This window comes from Budorcas taxicolor, chromosome 14 (assembly GCF_023091745.1).
Source record: "Budorcas taxicolor isolate Tak-1 chromosome 14, Takin1.1, whole genome shotgun sequence".
Classification (NCBI taxonomy): Eukaryota; Metazoa; Chordata; class Mammalia; order Artiodactyla; family Bovidae; genus Budorcas; species Budorcas taxicolor.
The window spans coordinates 28566835-28584029 of record NC_068923.1 but is presented as its reverse complement, the minus strand read 5'-3'; the positions used below and the strand labels follow the sequence as shown (position 1 = coordinate 28584029).

General features: G+C 43.3%; 1 protein-coding gene across 2 annotated transcripts in view; it reads right to left on the bottom strand.

The window, feature by feature from the left end:
- Nucleotides 1-738: 738 nt before the first annotated feature.
- Nucleotides 739-17195, bottom strand: part of WASHC5 (WASH complex subunit 5) — a 56482-nt gene continuing 40025 nt past the window's right edge. The window contains exons 20-29 of one of the 2 annotated variants that reach the window (XM_052651511.1): nucleotides 16736-16860; nucleotides 13945-14107; nucleotides 13448-13550; nucleotides 13280-13359; nucleotides 11008-11111; nucleotides 9691-9820; nucleotides 8154-8250; nucleotides 3919-4072; nucleotides 2998-3085; nucleotides 739-1140 (exon numbers count right to left, since the gene is read on the bottom strand). In XM_052651511.1, coding sequence (XP_052507471.1) covers nucleotides 1084-1140; nucleotides 2998-3085; nucleotides 3919-4072; nucleotides 8154-8250; nucleotides 9691-9820; nucleotides 11008-11111; nucleotides 13280-13359; nucleotides 13448-13550; nucleotides 13945-14107; nucleotides 16736-16860 — 1101 coding nt within the window. In that variant the 3' untranslated portion in view covers nucleotides 739-1083. Of the gene's footprint in view, nucleotides 1141-2997; nucleotides 3086-3918; nucleotides 4073-8153; nucleotides 8251-9690; nucleotides 9821-11007; nucleotides 11112-12681; nucleotides 12769-13279; nucleotides 13360-13447; nucleotides 13551-13944; nucleotides 14108-16735; nucleotides 16861-17195 lie in introns of those variants that run through there. The other variant, XM_052651512.1, reaches the window with a different exon arrangement.

The following is a 17195-nucleotide window of genomic DNA, read 5'->3' as shown; positions in this document are numbered from 1 at the left end:
AAATAACTTACCGTAAATTCAAAAAACTGGAGGGAACCAGAGGAAATCATTAGCCCTGATTTTACAGATGATGCCAGTAGGCTGCCTTGCGACAAAGTAACTAGTGGAGTAGGGACTCAAACCCTGCCTCCTGACTGCAATGTTAATGCTGCTTTTTCTGCACTTGCTAAATGACTGATTTTTTTGGTTTCGCTTGTTCCTCTCCTCTCCAGAGGACAGAGCTAACTATACGGTCAGAGTTAAAACGCCTTCCTTACTCTTAGCCAAACTGCCACAAGAGGGCGGCCGCTCCTTTCTCAGGATAATTTTCATGCAGAAGTCATTCAGGATTTTGGAGGAGTTAAAAGGTAATAATGGCTGTTATGAAAATAAGGGTGGGGGGGGCGTTGTGGGGACTTGGGGTGGGGTTCCTCAGGGGTTGTTGAGGAAGGAGCAGCTGAAGTTGGGGAGTCCTACAGAAGGGAAGCAGGGACCCCTGAGGTATCTGGGGTTGGAAGAGGACACTGAGCCTCAGACCTGAGTAAACTTCCGTGCTCTGTGGCCCATGGATGGTGTGGTCTCTACCCCTGGTTCCAGTCTTGCGCTCACCATGTGCCTGCCAGCCTGTCCCAGATGTGACCATGGGCACAACAGCGGACCTACCAGGCTCCTTTCTTACCTTCCAGGCAAGGTATTTTGCTGGGTGAATATGTTGTGTTTAAATAACAGGCAGAAAAATGACTTCGGGTACTGGCAATACTATTTTACTGAAAATCTGGAGTTGCACAAATAGTTCTTTAGAACATAAAACTAAGTGGATTTATACATAACCGTTATAGTCAGCATTTATAAGAGGCAGTACAAAAATGTGTTCTGCTACTACATGATATAAATTGTACATAATACCATGATTTAAACAATATTAATTATATTAACTCATTCAGTGGATACATCTTACTCAGAATGTCTGATGTCTCCCATAAGAAAGGGAAAAAATGCAGTTCTCCGAGCAGGTGGGTTTCTTTTCATTTCCAAGTTCATTTTAGTAATGGTGGGAAGATTTAAGGATAATCCTTTCATTGAAGAAGCAGAAGTCAAAAAAAGTTACAGGACTGTTCTGAACTCATCAAAAATGAAATTAGGCACATGTGCTTCAGCAACCTAAAAAAATGGAAACAAGAATTAACGGTGTCATAGTGTACGAAGATCAAATTCAGCAGTAGTCCCTGGTAATCTGTCCTAGACAAAAATAACATGGAGTGGCATAGTTTTAAAATGAAAATGAAATGCAGAGTAACATGAATGTATTAACATATGATACCTATTATATGCTATTATATTGGTAAAGTATAAAAAATTTCAAAATTTTCCATATGAAAATTAAAGAGAGGAAGACATCCTTTGGAGCAAGGTGAATCACTGGGAAATAATGAACCACTAACTGAAACCACCACCTTCTTTTTCTGGCATTTCTACCACTGATGTTTAATTTCTTGGCACTGCTGACATCTGAAGGGGTGCAGTATAGTCCCTTCCCCAGCCCTCCACTGCCCCACCCCTAGACGAGAAGACCCCCTGGCTCTTAAAGGCACTTAGATCTGCAAAAATGCACATGCCTCTCGGAAGTACTAAGACTGGTCTCAGGTCATCTCATAATCAACTAATGACCAACTCGGAAGAACAGGACATCTAGTGCTAGAAATCGGTAGTCTTTAAAAGAAATGTTTTTTTCTGACTATAAAGTTCAGTTCAGTTCAGTCGCTCAGTCCTGTCTGACTCTTTGTGACCCCATGGACTGCAGCATGCCAGGCCTCCCTGTCTATCACCAACTCCGGGAGTTTGCTCAAACTCATGTCCATTGAGTCGGTGATGCCATCCAACCATCTCATCCTCTGTCATCTCCTTCTCCTCCCACCTTCAATCTTTCCCAGCATCAGGGTCTTTTCAAACAAGTCAGTTCTTTGCATCATGTGGCCAAAGTATTAGAGTTTCAGCTTCAGCATCAGTCCTTCCAATAAATATTCAGGAGTATTTCCTTTAGGATGGACCGGTTGGATCTCCTTGCAGTCCAAGGAACTCTCAAGAGTCTCCTCCAACACCACAGTTCAAAAGCATCAATTCTTCAGTGCTGAGCTTTCTTTATAGCCCAACTCTCACATCCATACATGACCACTGGAAAACCCATAGCTTTGACTAGACAGACCTTTGTATCACTTGCTAATTTGAGGAAAATTAGAAAATGGAGAGGAGTATAAAAAGGAATAATATCTGCTCTTAATTCCCTCAAGAAAACTAAGTGATTATTTTGTATCAAATTCTTACAATTTATACACACACATACACTTACACTTAAAACTTACACTTAAAACACCTACACTTAAAACTAGGATCACATAATCTTGTGTCCTTTGCTGTGCTAAATTTTATGTTCTGAACATCCTTACACAGGTATCTTGGTGAACTTTTGTCATTTTTGGAAACCATGGTTGTACAAGACTTCAACCATGGAGGGAACTTAGCCAAATGGGCTGCAGGAACTGGGTTACTGTGGAGATGAAGAAACAAACCACACAATCATTCGCTACCCTGGCCTCTTGAAGAATTCTCTCCTCGAGTACCCATCTTAACTCCTCAACAGGGTGACCTGCAGACTGGAGGAGGGCATGGCAGAGGGTGAGAAGATGAGGAGGGAAGTTGTGTTAATCATGGCTTCTCGCAAAGCACTGAACATTCGAGCCGAGCCCTGGGGCACAGAAGGGCAAGGGGCTCAGAGGTGTTCACGGGGAATGAGCTTTTGGACTTCATTCCTCATGAGTCCAGGGCCTTTCTTCAAACCATCTTCCTACAAAAAGGGCATTAACTTTTTTTTGGCTGCACTGCATGGCATGTGGAATCTTAGTCTCCCAACCAAGGATGGAACCCATGGCTCCTCCTGTGATAGAAGTGTGGAGTCTTAACCACTGGTTCTCCAGGGAGGTGCCAAAGGGGCATCAATAGTGTTCTTTATCTATTGCTTACCCTCCGGGGTAGCTTTGTGTATCGAACATAATCCTCCAGAAACAGAAGGGCACCCACAACATCAGCAGGCATTTCTGGTATCTTCTGGCTGCAACACAGAACAGTCTGGATCAATGAACTGCTTTCATACGTAGACCCTTAGTCAAAATAGTGAAAGACTGAAAAAGACGACAGATGACTCTATGAAGCCAAAGAAGAGCCACATCTACAGAATCTCCTCTTGATTATTACACTGAGCCATATCTTGCTGGCCCATCTTCAGCACACAGCCTGGAGGAGGGAATCCAAACTTCTCTAAATGGTCTACATGGGTCTTTATGACATGCCCCTGCTGACCCTTTAGGGTAACAGAGAAGGAGACTCAGGACCCAGCATCCCATGCAAATACATAACTTGTTCTGTCCCAGAAAAGCCGCATTTGGGGTGGAGGAGAGGAAAAACTAAAGGTTTACAAGCTTTGTATCAAGTAGGAGCTTCCACGTTTCATGTGTTTGATTTCACACCAGGACCTTGGGCTGTGCTGACAGTGGGGTGGCTCCCTGACTCCCGCTGAAGGGTGGAGCCATCCCTGGGTAAGCGGCCCAGGGGGAGGACACAGGCTCACTGAGGTCTGGGCACAGCACCCACGATGGCAGAGGGGCAGGCCTCTACTTTCTCCCCCGTGGGGCTCGCTCACGGTGCTCATGACTCATTTACAGTGGGTGCTCCCAGGGGACTCCCAGCGACTCCTCAGCGGTGTGACGGAGGGTGGGCACGCCTTTAATTGCCCCAACAGGAGACGTGCCCAAGCCTGCTGTACAGAGCAGGGTGAGTGGCCAATTCCTGGCTGTACTAGGGGGATACTAAGAGGGGTCTGGCGCGTGCGGTTTCCAGCCCATTCTGGAACACTGATTCCACTTTTTCCTGGTTGGCCTTCTGTACCTTACGCACTGCTCCACTGTGGAGCGGATAAACTGGCCGATCAGCGCCAGGAACTGTTCCGTGTACCGGGAATGAAACTGCTTCAGCAGGGTGAGGAGCCCCAGCACCAGCGGCGGCCAGTCCACGGGGTCGGCGGGCTTTCGGCAGACCATTCCTGCGAGGACCGATAGACCACAGATTACACCACCGAGGGACGTGCTGGCCTTTCGCAGCATTCATTCAGGATGAATGTTCATGAATGTCAAGGTGCTGGGGCCCACGTGATCTCTGGCAGATGATTATCTGGAGGGAATGACAATCCAGGACTACATTTCGAATTGGATCCAGGACTGATGGAGGCTTCTAGCGGGCTGAAGGATCCAACTCCCTAAAACGGGTGCTGATTTTTATAATTACCAACATTGTTTCTTTAGGATTTTGTAATTAATGGATGCAATGGTAGAAAGTATTATAACGTTTAAACATATACATTACCATATGTGAAACAGATAGCTAATGGGAAGCTGCTGTATAATACAGGGAGCTCAACATGGTCCTTTGTGATAACCTAGTGGGGTCGGGAGGAGGTTCAATCAAGAGGGAGGGTCAAATGTATACTTAGGGCTGATTCATGTTGTTGTATGGTGGAAGTCAACACAATATTGTAAAGCAATTATCCTACAATTAAAAAGAAAAAAAAAAAGAGATGGATAAAATGTTACACAAGAAAAGAATGTGCCGAAGTCAGGACAGAAGAAGAAGGAACTATGTCAAGTGAGTGAGTGAGTGCCAAAGCTGGCCTTGTCACTAAGGATTTCTGCCCAGATATGGAGACCTTGACCTGCCTGAATGGCTGCTTGGGGAACAGGAGACAGAGCAGTGTTGGAAAAAAAAAACCCCACAAAGTTGGAAACTTTTATTGCCAGATTTCAAGACTTACTATAAAGTTACAGTAATCAAGACAGTACTGGCATAAGGACAGGTAAACAGATCAATGGAATGGACAAGAAAATACAGAAATAGTCATACCCTTAAAGGAGCAATTGGATTTCCATGGATATTCACACTATTTAATGGAGAAAGAGAAATCGTCTCAATAACTGATGCTAAAAATAGATATCTTTATGGGGAAAAAAAATGAACCTTGAGCTCTATTTCACATAAAGAGTAATTTGAAATAGGCCATAGACCTCAATGTAAAAGCTACAAGTATAAAGTTTCTAGGAAAAAAAAAAAAGGACAGTCTGTGCCCTTGGGATAGGCAAAGGTTTATTAGAGGATAGAAGGACTAATGATAAAGGGAAAAAATAGATAAATTGGATATCATCAGCAATAAACTTCTGCTCATTATGGTCACAAGTAAGGAAAATGAATAGGTAAACCATTTTGCTAGAAAAAAAAATTTACAGCATGTATATCAAAAAAAGGACTTGTATCCATAAAATAAATAACTCCTACAACTCAGTGATAAAAAAGCGATCAACTCAATTTAAAAACAGGCAAAAGACTTGAACAGACACTTAGCAAAGAAAGATAAACAAACAAACAAAAAATATAAAGAGCCAAAAAGCATTTGAAAAAGTGCTCAACATCATAACCCATCAGGGAAAGGCAAGTTAAACTATAATGAGATACCCTGCTGCTGCTGCTGCTAAGTCACTTCAGTTGTGTCTGACTCTGTGCGACCCCATAGACAGCAGCCCACCAGGCTCCCCCGTCCCTGGGATTCTCCAGGCAAGAATACTGGAGTGGGATGCCATTTCCTTCTCCAGATGAGATACTCTACATACCTATTATAATGTTTAAAAGACTGAGATGGCCAAATGATGGTAAGTTGTAAAAATGGTACAACCACTTTGGGAAAATGATTGGCAGTTGATTAGAAAGTTAATCAATCCCCACATTTGGGTTCTTGTGAAGACTGAGAAAACTTATTTAAGATGCCAAAACAAGCTATCTTGATTTACATAACCTGTTGCTGCTGCTGCTAAGTCACTTAAGTTGTGTCCGACTCTGTGTGACCCCAGAGACGGCAGCCTACTAGGCTCCCCTGTCCCTGGGATTCTCCAGGCAAGAACACTGGAGTGGGTTGCCATTTCCTTCTCCAATGCATGAAAGTGAAAAGTGAAAATGAAGTCGCTCAGTTGTGTCCGAGCCTCAGCGACACCATGGATTGCAGCCTACCAGGCTCCTCCACCCATGGGATTTTCCAGGCAAGAGTACTGGAGTGGGGTGCCATTGCCTTCTCCGTTACACAATCTAGGCCTTGGCAATTCCAAATTACTCAATGCCCACTGTAAGACACTAGCTGTACTCAGAACATGGAGAGAGAATCCTTCCCAGGTAGATAGCAAAGGGGATGTTTACAACAAAGACATCTCTGCATGGAGCACCACAGAGATTCCTTTTTAAGAGACTGACCAAAGCAGCTGTACGCTTCTTAGATCAGTCTTGAGAACAATGCTCACAGGGTTTATATAAAAGCTTTCAGGGTACACTACATGCTGATGCTCCTTCCTCAGTCTGCTTTTTCTTTAATTTAATCCCCAACTTAACACACTGACCTGATTTATGAAAAGGACTGTAGTCAGGTACAGGAACTTTCTAAGAAACTTCAGTTTTATTTCAAGATCTGGGAAGTCTGTGGCATAGTGACATGCTTCTCATAAGCAGCTGTACAGTCAAGGAGCATGACCTTAACCACATGCAATGAAATGGTAACTAAGGATGAGACCAGTGAGCAAACAGTCTTAATGAAAACAAGGTATCTTCATGTGCTGAGAACGCCTTATTATAAAGAAGCATACCTTCTTATTTAGTCATAAGAGAGAGAGGTCATGGATCTCAATCTTGAGATGAACTTTTAAGTCCATCTTGGGATAGTTCTTTACACTGATTCTGACCAACATCCAGAATGGGATTTAGCATCAGGTAAGCACTTGCTCTGTGAGAGGTACCATCACAGGTATTTTTAAGTTCTAACTGGCCTACAAGTTTAAGTATCTTGGCCAACGTCACAGAGATGGTAAGTTGTGAAGTCAGAATCCAGACACACCTTTGTTCTCTCCACCCTACAGCCAAGGCTTACTGGGTGCCGCCATGCCCTGCACTGGAGAAGGAAATGGCACCCCATTCTAGCATTCTTGCTAGCAGGATCTCATGGACAGAGGAGACTGGTGGGTCACCGTCCATGGGGCCACAAAGAGTTACACACGACTAAGGGACTGAGCTTCCCTGGTGGCTCAGCTGGTAAGAATCCGCCTGCAATGCAGGAGACCTGGGTTCGATCCCTGGGTTGGGAAGATCCCCTGGAGAAGGCAATGGCAACGCCCTCCAGTATTCTTCTTTGGAAATCCATAGACAGAGACTATTGTCCACGGGGTTGCAAAGACTCGGACACGACTGAGTGACTAACACTAAGTGACTGAGAACCATGCCCTGCATTCTGCGGCTGTGACAAATATTGTTATCGGGGCTGTGTCTGGAATAAAGGAATTTTTGAATGAGGAAATTAAAAACCTTAAAGAAAATCCACATCTTTATCCTAAAAAAACTTTTGAAATAGGAAGGGAAATACTTCAAAGAAGAAATACATTTTGGAATGGCTGGTTAGAAAAAGTATATGGTTACATTTATAGAAAATACTTGTAAAGTAAATTAAACTCTATAGCAGACTTTAAAAAACTCTACTAAGTTTGGAGACAGAGGAAATACCTGGGAATCTTATAAAAATGTTTAAGATAAAGTCAATGACACAAAAAACATTGGGTTATAATGCTTGATAGGACAAATATACTGATAGCCTTTGGTAACTATTGTTTGTATCACAAATTCTCAAAAGTAAAGTAACAGATATCCCAGGGTAAAGTACCAGAGGATTAGTCTCCTCTTTGTAACTATATTGTTACTCTTCATACCAAAGCTCCACAGTAAGCACATGACAGCTACTGAAAGAATAGGACATTAACCAAAAGAAGTTTCTTGCCCACCAAAATCAGCTCCTTTAAAGAAAAGAGAGAAGCAAAGGTCCCACACATTTTACAAGTTGGATAATCAACCACTGTAAATTACACTTGGTTGATATTAAATCCACTGTCTTCATGATATTTCAGAGGCCCAAGGACTTGGATTTTTATAAACATGCAATTAGTAAGAAACACCTCATATGTGACAGCATTCTCTACCAAGGGATGTTCAGTTAGATGTTAATCTACCACCATTGTTCCTTACTGTAAAGAATAAATGTCATACAGCACCTAGATTTTTGTTGTACTGAAGCTTTGGCAGCTGGGCGATCAAAAACAGAAAGTTGACCACCGGGAAGTAGGGTAAGCGCTTTGTCGTGATGTATATCTGGAAAGAGAAAACAGTTTCAAAAGGAAAGCTGCCGTTTAATTTCAGTTTGCTCTTCTGACTACTGAAAACTAGGGTAGTTCCATTAATTCGCTGCCTTCAGAGTTTTATTTAATACCACCGACCCCCTCTCCCTCCAAACACAGACACCTACTTACAATTAGCCCTCTTGGGAAAGGAACAATTTTGCTTAGAGATTAGCAGTTACTCCCCCCACCCCCAATCCTCTTTTTCTCCCTCCAATCCTCTTAATGTCAGTAACAAAACAAGGGGGCTGGGGTGGGGGAGGAAGATAAGCAAGAAAGTCAAGGCCAAGCCGGAAGGAGGGCAAAGAGAGGGAAAGAGAAAAGAGGCAGAAAGAAAGAAGGAAGACCCCCACAGCACTGCATAGCAGTGCATAAGTAGAAAGCAAGCGCGGGTCCCATTGCCATTTCCTTTTCTCTGGGCAATGCCATAGAGCAGTCTCCTGCCCAGTTCATGAGGCAGAAAGCACAGCCAGGTCACACCCAGCCATCTCCCCTCTCCTAGTCATTCTGATTCCCTGGGAGGCAGGTGGCATCCTGGCCAACAGCGCCAACTCTGGTCAGACAGCCTGGTTCCATCGCTGGCTACTGTGGGGCCCTGGGAAGTTATCAACCTCTGAGCCTCAGGTTCCTCCCCCGACAAGGCACATTTCATGAGGCTGCTGTGAGATTAAGTGAGAGCACCTAGTCAGGGTTAACACAGTGCTTGGCACATAATTCTTAGTAAAATGTTAGGTGCTATTTATGTTCATAATCTTACCTCAAACCCAGGGGATCATACAGATTTCAGAATTTCATATTACAATAAAGATTTTAGGTAGGCAATACAGTGCAGACTATAAGCAAAGTTATCTGTATTTCTGCAAAAACATGACAATTCACAGGAGTATAAACAGCTTCAAGTCAGTCTGGGACAGGTTCTGGCACTACATGCGATCTGGCACTAACTTGTGAAAAACGCTTCCAGTTCTTAGAGGTTTATGGAGATCAGAACAGCAGAAGAGAGCCTGTCTCCCCAGATTCTGACTGTGATTACTGTCAGCCAAGGAGGGAAGGGTCTTTGGGCAAGAAGGATCGATGCCACCATTTAGGAGCAGTTCAAATACCAAACCCCAGAGAAACCTAAAACTCATCTCTTACTGATACGGCACTTGCCACTCAGTTCTGACAAACACTGTTATCACTGTTGACTCCCACAGCCCTGAGTCAGGCAGCAGGGGCGTGATCATCCTCAGATTACACGCAGAGAATGGGAACCCAGTAAGGGCGGAGGATCACGAGAGCAGAGGTTCTGGGATTGGAACCAGGGTCTTCCAATGTCAGATGGAGCGCGGGGATCTGCTACCTGGGCCAGATGGCCTTTGGTCCCACCCTGTCTCCCACCACAGCATTATATTACATGTTAGTAATCATGAACCTTGTTCAGTGGGTTGTGGATGCCAGCTGCCTCCAGGTAGGCAGTGATTTCATATAAGAGTGTGTTATCTTCTTTGGGGTAAGGAAGTGAAGGGTCCTGATAGTGGGCTTCGATATCTGCTAGGAGTGCCCTGAATGAAGAAAAACAACAACAGTAATAAATGTTAGAGATAAACTGAATACAGACAATAGTTAACACAAGCTACGCTATAATCTTCCAGGGATTCAGTGTCTTCTTGTAACAAGGGCTTGCTCCCTTCAAATCCTCAATTTCCATACCTGTGATTGGTGATAAGTGGGAAATCTGAACTTGAATTATGTTTTCTTTTAAAGTTCACCCAAATCAAATGCTTTCACCACTTAAATTTTTAGGAGTTGACTGAACTAGTTTCAATACCTACTTTGTCAAAAGCACACTGACTTTGTGACCAAGAAGCGTGGATTATTTATCTTTAAGCAGGAGGCTCAAAATGAGAGCAAGCTGCTGGTCAGGTGGAGAGTGTGACTGGATGCTAGGATATGTGTCCACAGCCACGCCGGTCATCAAGGTGCTTCTAACTCCCCTCAGGAGAATCAGTGATTCAGTTCTGTGGAAAGTCAAGTGCGGATTTTGGTGACAATTGCTTTCTCAGTCTAGCAAGAATCTAGCAAACTGTCTGATGTGTATTAAGTGATCAATACATGTTGGCTGAAATGATTCCATCAAAAAAAAGAGACAATACTGAAGCGAGAGGCTTCTGAAGGTAGATTTGATTACCTATGGGAATTTATAGGGAAGCCTATAAATTCAGAGCGTTCTCACTCAAAAAGAACTTAAAAGAGTAGGTGCCTGCATGCATGCTCAGTTGCTTCATGCAACTGTCTGACTCTTTGCAACCCCAGGGACTGTAGCCCACCAGGCTTCTCTGTCCATGGGATTCTCCAGGTAGGAATACTGGAGTAGGTTGCCATGCCCTCTTCCAGAGGATCTTCCTGACCCAGGAATTGGGCCCATGTCTCCTGCCTTGCAGGTGGATTCTTTACCACTCAGCCACCCAGATACTGAATGTATAAAACAGATAACTAATGAAAACCTACTATAGAGCACAGAGAACTCTACTCAATGTTCTGCGGCGACCTAAATGGGAAAGAAATCCAAAAAAAGAGGGGATTCAGGTATGATGTGCAGCTGATTCGCTGTGCTGCACAGGAGAAGCTAACGCAACACTGTGAAGCAACTATCCTCCAATACAGAAAGAGCAGGCACTGAAGACTGGGATGCTGACTGATGGTGAACAGTCTAGGCCCAGAGGTGGCTGTTTCAAATGCCAGCACTTACTTATTGAGGTTCTCCAGAGCAGCTGCCAGGTGTTTGGAGTCAAACCGACAAGAATAATTTAATTCATTGGCGATCTGTTGTCTCAGGATCTGCATCTGCCCAACCTGTGAACAAGCAAGAGAAAGAACAGGGAAAAGCTGATGAACAAAAAGATGACAAGTTTTCATTGAAAGGTTCACAACATTCTACAGAAAACTTCAAGGATTTCCTGGACTGGTTTCATGCCTAAGACCAGCATCACTGCTAATGGAGCACAAGGGACCCTTCAAGAAATGCCTGCAGAGATCCTGTATGCCAACCTCAACTGAATCCTGAAGTCTAATACTGAACCTAATAGTCTAAAAGTGAACCATTAATGTTCTTGTTGTCTGTGGATTAAAGGTATGTGTTCTGAAGCTCTATTTTTTATCTTTTAGAATAAGTTCTCATGTTCAGTAACCACTAATAAGAAGCCCTACTTTCTTTATCTGTCATAAATTGAACTTTCTCAAGCCCTGGGGTGCCATTTCACTCTAACATTTGGTCAGTATCATTCTGTCTACATCCCTCAGGATCATAGACCATGAAATAATCAAGGTGATAAAATAACCTACATACAATCTTCCAAGAAGGCCCTTCTAACAAGGATAACCCTGAAACCAGGGGTTCTTCATGTTTTTTGGCACTTTGGACATCTTTAGAAAGTTGGAGAAGTTTATAGATGTTGTCTCAGAATAGTTCTTTTGAATGTATGAAATAAAACATACAGGATAACAATGGAAGCCAATTGTAACAAAATATAATTCTCAAGCAATTAAAAGAACAGATTTATTATAACTTCCTTCCCTTGTTATCCTGGCTTAGGGCAAGTCAGACCTATATAACATGAGGCCATCTAGCAGAGCCAAAGGCTTCTATTCAATGTTAAGTTTCCAAATTAGAACAAAAACTCAATGAAATGATGAGAAATATACTGTGAATTGGGCTGAGACACCAACAATTCCTGTTTCAATGAGCAACTTACATAATTGGGAACAAGAGAACAGGACTGCTCCAAATTCTGTCAGGAATCTAGACTTCTCCTTTGGTATCTGACACTTTTTACCATCAGTCAGTTTTCCACCAGGAAATCTACTCTTTCCTATTGTACTGTGGGTAGACTTTCCAGGGAGACGGCCAGCTTCCTTGAACTCTGTCTTACAGCAACTGACAATGTTATGCACCCACATAAGGGTGTTCAACAAAGGGTTACTGAATGCCTCAGGTCATCAAGTGATGAGAGGAGGATATGCAGAAGACACAAGGTGTCTCTGGAAGTCAACGCCACAGTGTAAAGGCAGATGCGTGGATTCTAAAGCAACCTGGATTTCCATCCGGCAAATCACAGGCACACCTTCGAAATACTGAGTTTGGCTCCAGATCACCATAAATAAAGCAAATATTGCAATAAAGTGAGCCACATGAATTTTCTGGTTTTCCAGTGCATATAAAAGTTATGTTCACATTATATTGTAGTCTATTAAGTGTATAAAAGCATTATGTCTAAAAAATAATTTAAAAATACTTTATTGCCAGAAAAGCTAGCCATCCTTCAGAGTGGTAACAAAGGTCACTGATCCCAGATCACTGTCACAAATATAACAGTAATGAAAAAAACTTGCAGTATTGCGAGAATTCCTGAAATGTGACACAAAGTGAGCAAAAGTTGTTGGAGAAATGGTGGTGACAGTCTTGCTCGACACAGGGTTGTCACAAGTTTTCAATCTGTGCAAAATGCAATACCTGCAAAGTGCAGTAAAGTGAAGTACAGTAAGATGGCGCACACCTACAATCTCCGCATCTCACTTTCTCACTCATTTCCAAAGACACGTTCTAGTCAGTGTTAAGGATAATATGTCCAGAGGAACCTGGCTTTCTAGCTTTTCTGCAGCTACTTAACTACTCTAACGGCTGAGGTTACGGCGGCAAACTGACAGCAGTTCATTAATGAACCTGTCACATAAGGACGGAGGATGACTGAGGGAGGAAAACTCCTGCTTTCTTGAGTGAAAGCACCTCTTGCTAAAAGGCATTTCAGAATGAAAGTTTTCTTCAGTGAAAGAAGCATGATAAATGGGCTAATGAAAAGCACTGTCCAGAACAGCCAAAGAACAGACCCATTTAGAAATAATGATAAACCCAAAATGATGTATTTTTGGTTTGATGGACAAAGAAAGAAGAGTGGCTTTCTTGGGGCAACCAAGTTACCAGAAATAATAAAAAAAACCCATAGCATTCTTCTCTCACAACGTACCTTCATGATAGCCTCGAGATAAGCGGTCCAAATCTTCTGGGTTTTAGCAATGGCGGAAAAGTAAATTTTATTCGAGTTTGCTGAAAGGTTAAAATATGAGTTTCTATTTAGTAAATTTGGAAAGGCTACAGTGTTCTCTCGACCTCAGGCCCATTTTAGAACACTTACCTACAATGCTTTTTAGGGGGCTGACGGCATTCATGAGGGTTTTTAAAGTCTCCTGCACAGTTCTGTCTCGCAAGATAATTTTCTGAAACATGCTGAGGAAATTCTAAAACGAGAAGGCATGATCAAAGAACCAAATATAATGAATAAAATGAAGAAACGCTCCAGTTAACTCAAAGGCTACACAGAACACAGACAAGCCTCATTCACACAAAGCTACAAATAAGACGATGGGGAAGACACAACTTCCGGTTCCCATCAGAAACATCCCCTGCTGGGAGGAGTTGCTGGGTTCCAAGATGAAATTCACAAAAACCGTCTACCGGTAAAAATACTATGCTGGCCAAAGAGATTCTAGTTTATTCTCAGTTCTTCTCTATTTAACAGGAATTATATAAATACGCCTGATGTCAGGATAGGAAAGCACAAAAGAAAAGCTAAACCATCTACTCCCTTCTTCCCCAGGATAGCGGAACACACACGGACACCCGAAGGCTCACCTGTAACTCTTTGACAATCATAAAGCACAGAAGCCTGTCTAACCCGTTCAGACCGAAAGTCCCCAAGGTGTTTTGGATTTCTGAGAAAAGGCGGCTGCTGGTCACTTCTTGATGGGTTTTCATGTCATACCAAGTGTTCAGCTGGTCAATGTGACACGTCATTCTAAAACATAAACAAAACAAACTCAAAACCCAAAAGCAGCTCAGAATTCACCCTGAATGGATGAGGGATGCAATAGGATTAGGGGCATCGGATAGGAAGAACAATGGTTTCATGATCTGTTTTAATAACCCCTGCATCTGGGCAGCCAAGACATCTCATGGTGAATGTCCGATGGGCCAGGAAGGTGAAATTCAGCTAAGTCACCTCTTCCTGCCCTTGCTACGTCACCAGTTTGAATGATGTGTTTCCACTGGGTTGGGTAGTTGAGTCATGTCTCAAGGACAAGGCTAGATTCAGTCACCAGGCTGGAAGACTTCGGAGCCCCATTGCCTCTCTGGAGGGTCTTCCTGTAAATATCCAGAGACTGTGGATGAAACAGTGTCTTGTGCCACTTCCACTTGGGTAAGAAAGGAACTTTGAATCCTCATGCCCTCACGTCTGAGGCCATGATGACAGAGCCATTTCCTCTTTCCTTCTCGTCCTGGTCATTGACCAACGATTCCCTTTGAGACTCAGGAGTGTGACGATGGTAATGATAAAAACTGACAACATTTACTGAGGACTGCCTATGTGTCAGGCCCTGGGCCAGACCCTTCCGAATGCTCTCTCTTTATCTTCAGAATAGCGCTGTGATGTACAAGCTGTTTGACTTTCACTTTATACATGAAATAACTGAGTCTTGGACAGGCCTGATTCTAACACCACACCCATAACCACCAAGATTCTCAAATGTTCGCATGGGGACCTTAAATCAATGGTGCCAGTGTGTGTTTTCAGTTGCTTCAGTCGTGCATGGCTCTTTGAGACCCTATGGACTGCAGTCCGCCAGGGTCCTCTGTCCATAAGATTCCCAGGCAAGAATACCAGAGTGGTTGCCATGTCCTCCTCCACGGGTTCTTCCAACCCAGGGATCGAACCCCCACCTTCTGTGCCTCTTCCATTGCAGGAGGATTCTTTACCCACTGAGCCACCTGGCAAGTCCTAAGTCAATGGTAGAACATGTTTAAAAAAGCAGATCTCAAGATCCCATTTCTGGAGGGTTGGATTGGATATGTGTGGGGTAGAATCCTAGCCTCTACTTTCAAGAGCCCCCACAAAATTATACGGCCCCAGTCCTCAGAGCCAATACATATCTACTGAAATGAGGCTTGGGAAGGAATTAAGAGGCTCAGGAGCGAGGGAATTTTAAATTTGGAACTAGATGCAAGAGCAAGATGGCTTCCAGAGCGGCAGTGTACTTTCAGGCTGCAAAGTGTCCTGCTTCCACCACTCAGTGTGGGCACTTTGTGTCACCTGAGAGGCTCCCAATTTTGATGCCATACATGACATGGAAATCCCAGTCATGCTTAATCTGGTCTGCCAGTATTAAGCTGGCACTAGGTGTGTGAGGCAGACAGGTTTCTAGGAGGGCTTCCAAGATCAACCCATGGGGACTGAGAAAGGAGAAGTCCCAAAACATTCTGGATCACTTTTTTTGGCCCGAAAGTCACAGACCAAACCCATTTCTGCCGAAGGTGACATACGGTTTGTCAAGTTTCTTAAGTTCTGACAGAAAATCAGCCTGAATGTGAAGGCAGTATAGAGAAGACATGTCATGAGGACATTTAACTTGCACAAAGTCAACTTCACCTGCATCGCTGGACTGAGAAAGAAGAGATACCACCTTTCCCTGGGAAACCACACGGGTCATTCCACTGAGCAGGCACAGGCCCAGGGGTGAACACGAGAGCGGACAGGAGCCTGCTCTCCCCTTAGTAGGGCTTAGTACCAGCTGTTTCAACAGAGGCTCAATTGAAGAAAAATGACGACTCCACTGGACTTACTGAGACAGACAGCGTGCAAGTCCCCACTGTGGTGCCCACCTGTAGTATTCTCAGTAGCCATTTTGACTCTATGAGGTTCTCACCCATGTGACTGTATATATAATCTGTAAGTCACTGTTGCCCTTGAATGACACAGGCTTTAAGAGTTGGGCCCCACAGTCAGAGGGCCTGGTATGTACTCTGGGGCCACCATTTATTAACTTCTGGGCAAGTGACTGAGCTTTTTTGTGCCTTGGTTACTTTGAGAAGCACAGGGGATGAATAATGGTGCCTACCCCTTTAGACTGTTGTGATGGGCAAGCAAAGGGATGTGTGTCAGGGCCCAGGAGGAGCACACAAGCTGAGTGCTCAAGAAATGCTGGGTCTTCCGCAAAAAGTGCCTAAGGGTAGGGCTGAGAAACAAGAAGGTCATCTTAGAAGTGCAAGGTGTGAGCTGGCATGTGCAAGGCCAGTGACTGCAATGGGGGAGTAGGTCATGAGTAACAGGAAAAATTTGAAATTTAAAGTTTTAATAAACCAGGTAGTCCACAGACCCAAGTAATGTTAGCTGGAAAGAAACAAGAGGCATAGACTAAAATAAGAGGTGGCTGAACAGACCTTCTAATTGTTTTCATTTATGTGTCTTTGGACTGGGGTGACCTCAGTCACACTGAGGAAAACATGCAGTCCCAGAAAAAGTAAACTTAATCAACCCACGAGAAAGGCTCCAGCGATGGCAGGAACAAGGATATGATCTGAGTAGAGGTCAAGGATATGATCGTTATGTTTAGAGACTTGCTGGCTAGTGGAATTGAGGTATACCTACTTTGGGTCTGTGATTCGCAAGATTTCTCTGCAGAGCCGACCAATAAATGTTACAGACTCGTCCACAGGGGTAAACTTTGGTATTGGAATATGAGTAGACTGGTACATACTTTGCCAATCTTGAATCTAGAAAAAAAAAAAAAGAACCCCAAGGACATAAATAATTAAGTCCATCTTTGATAAGTTAACCTAGTTATCCTTTTCTCACATAGTTTTACAAGGACAATGTTGCATGAATAGTGAATATAAATGGCTCCTTGATTTTGAAGAAGAAATTTTAAAAACTGTAGTAACAGCCTCCCAGAAATAACATGTATAATACTTATTAAAAAAATAAATAACTGTGAAAAAGTGAGGTGATTGAGGAGAAGTAGAAAAAGACGCAGGAATTTCTTACTTTCTGTCTTACAAGTTGACAATGTAATAATAAACAGCCAAAATATAGGGCTGGAAGATACACA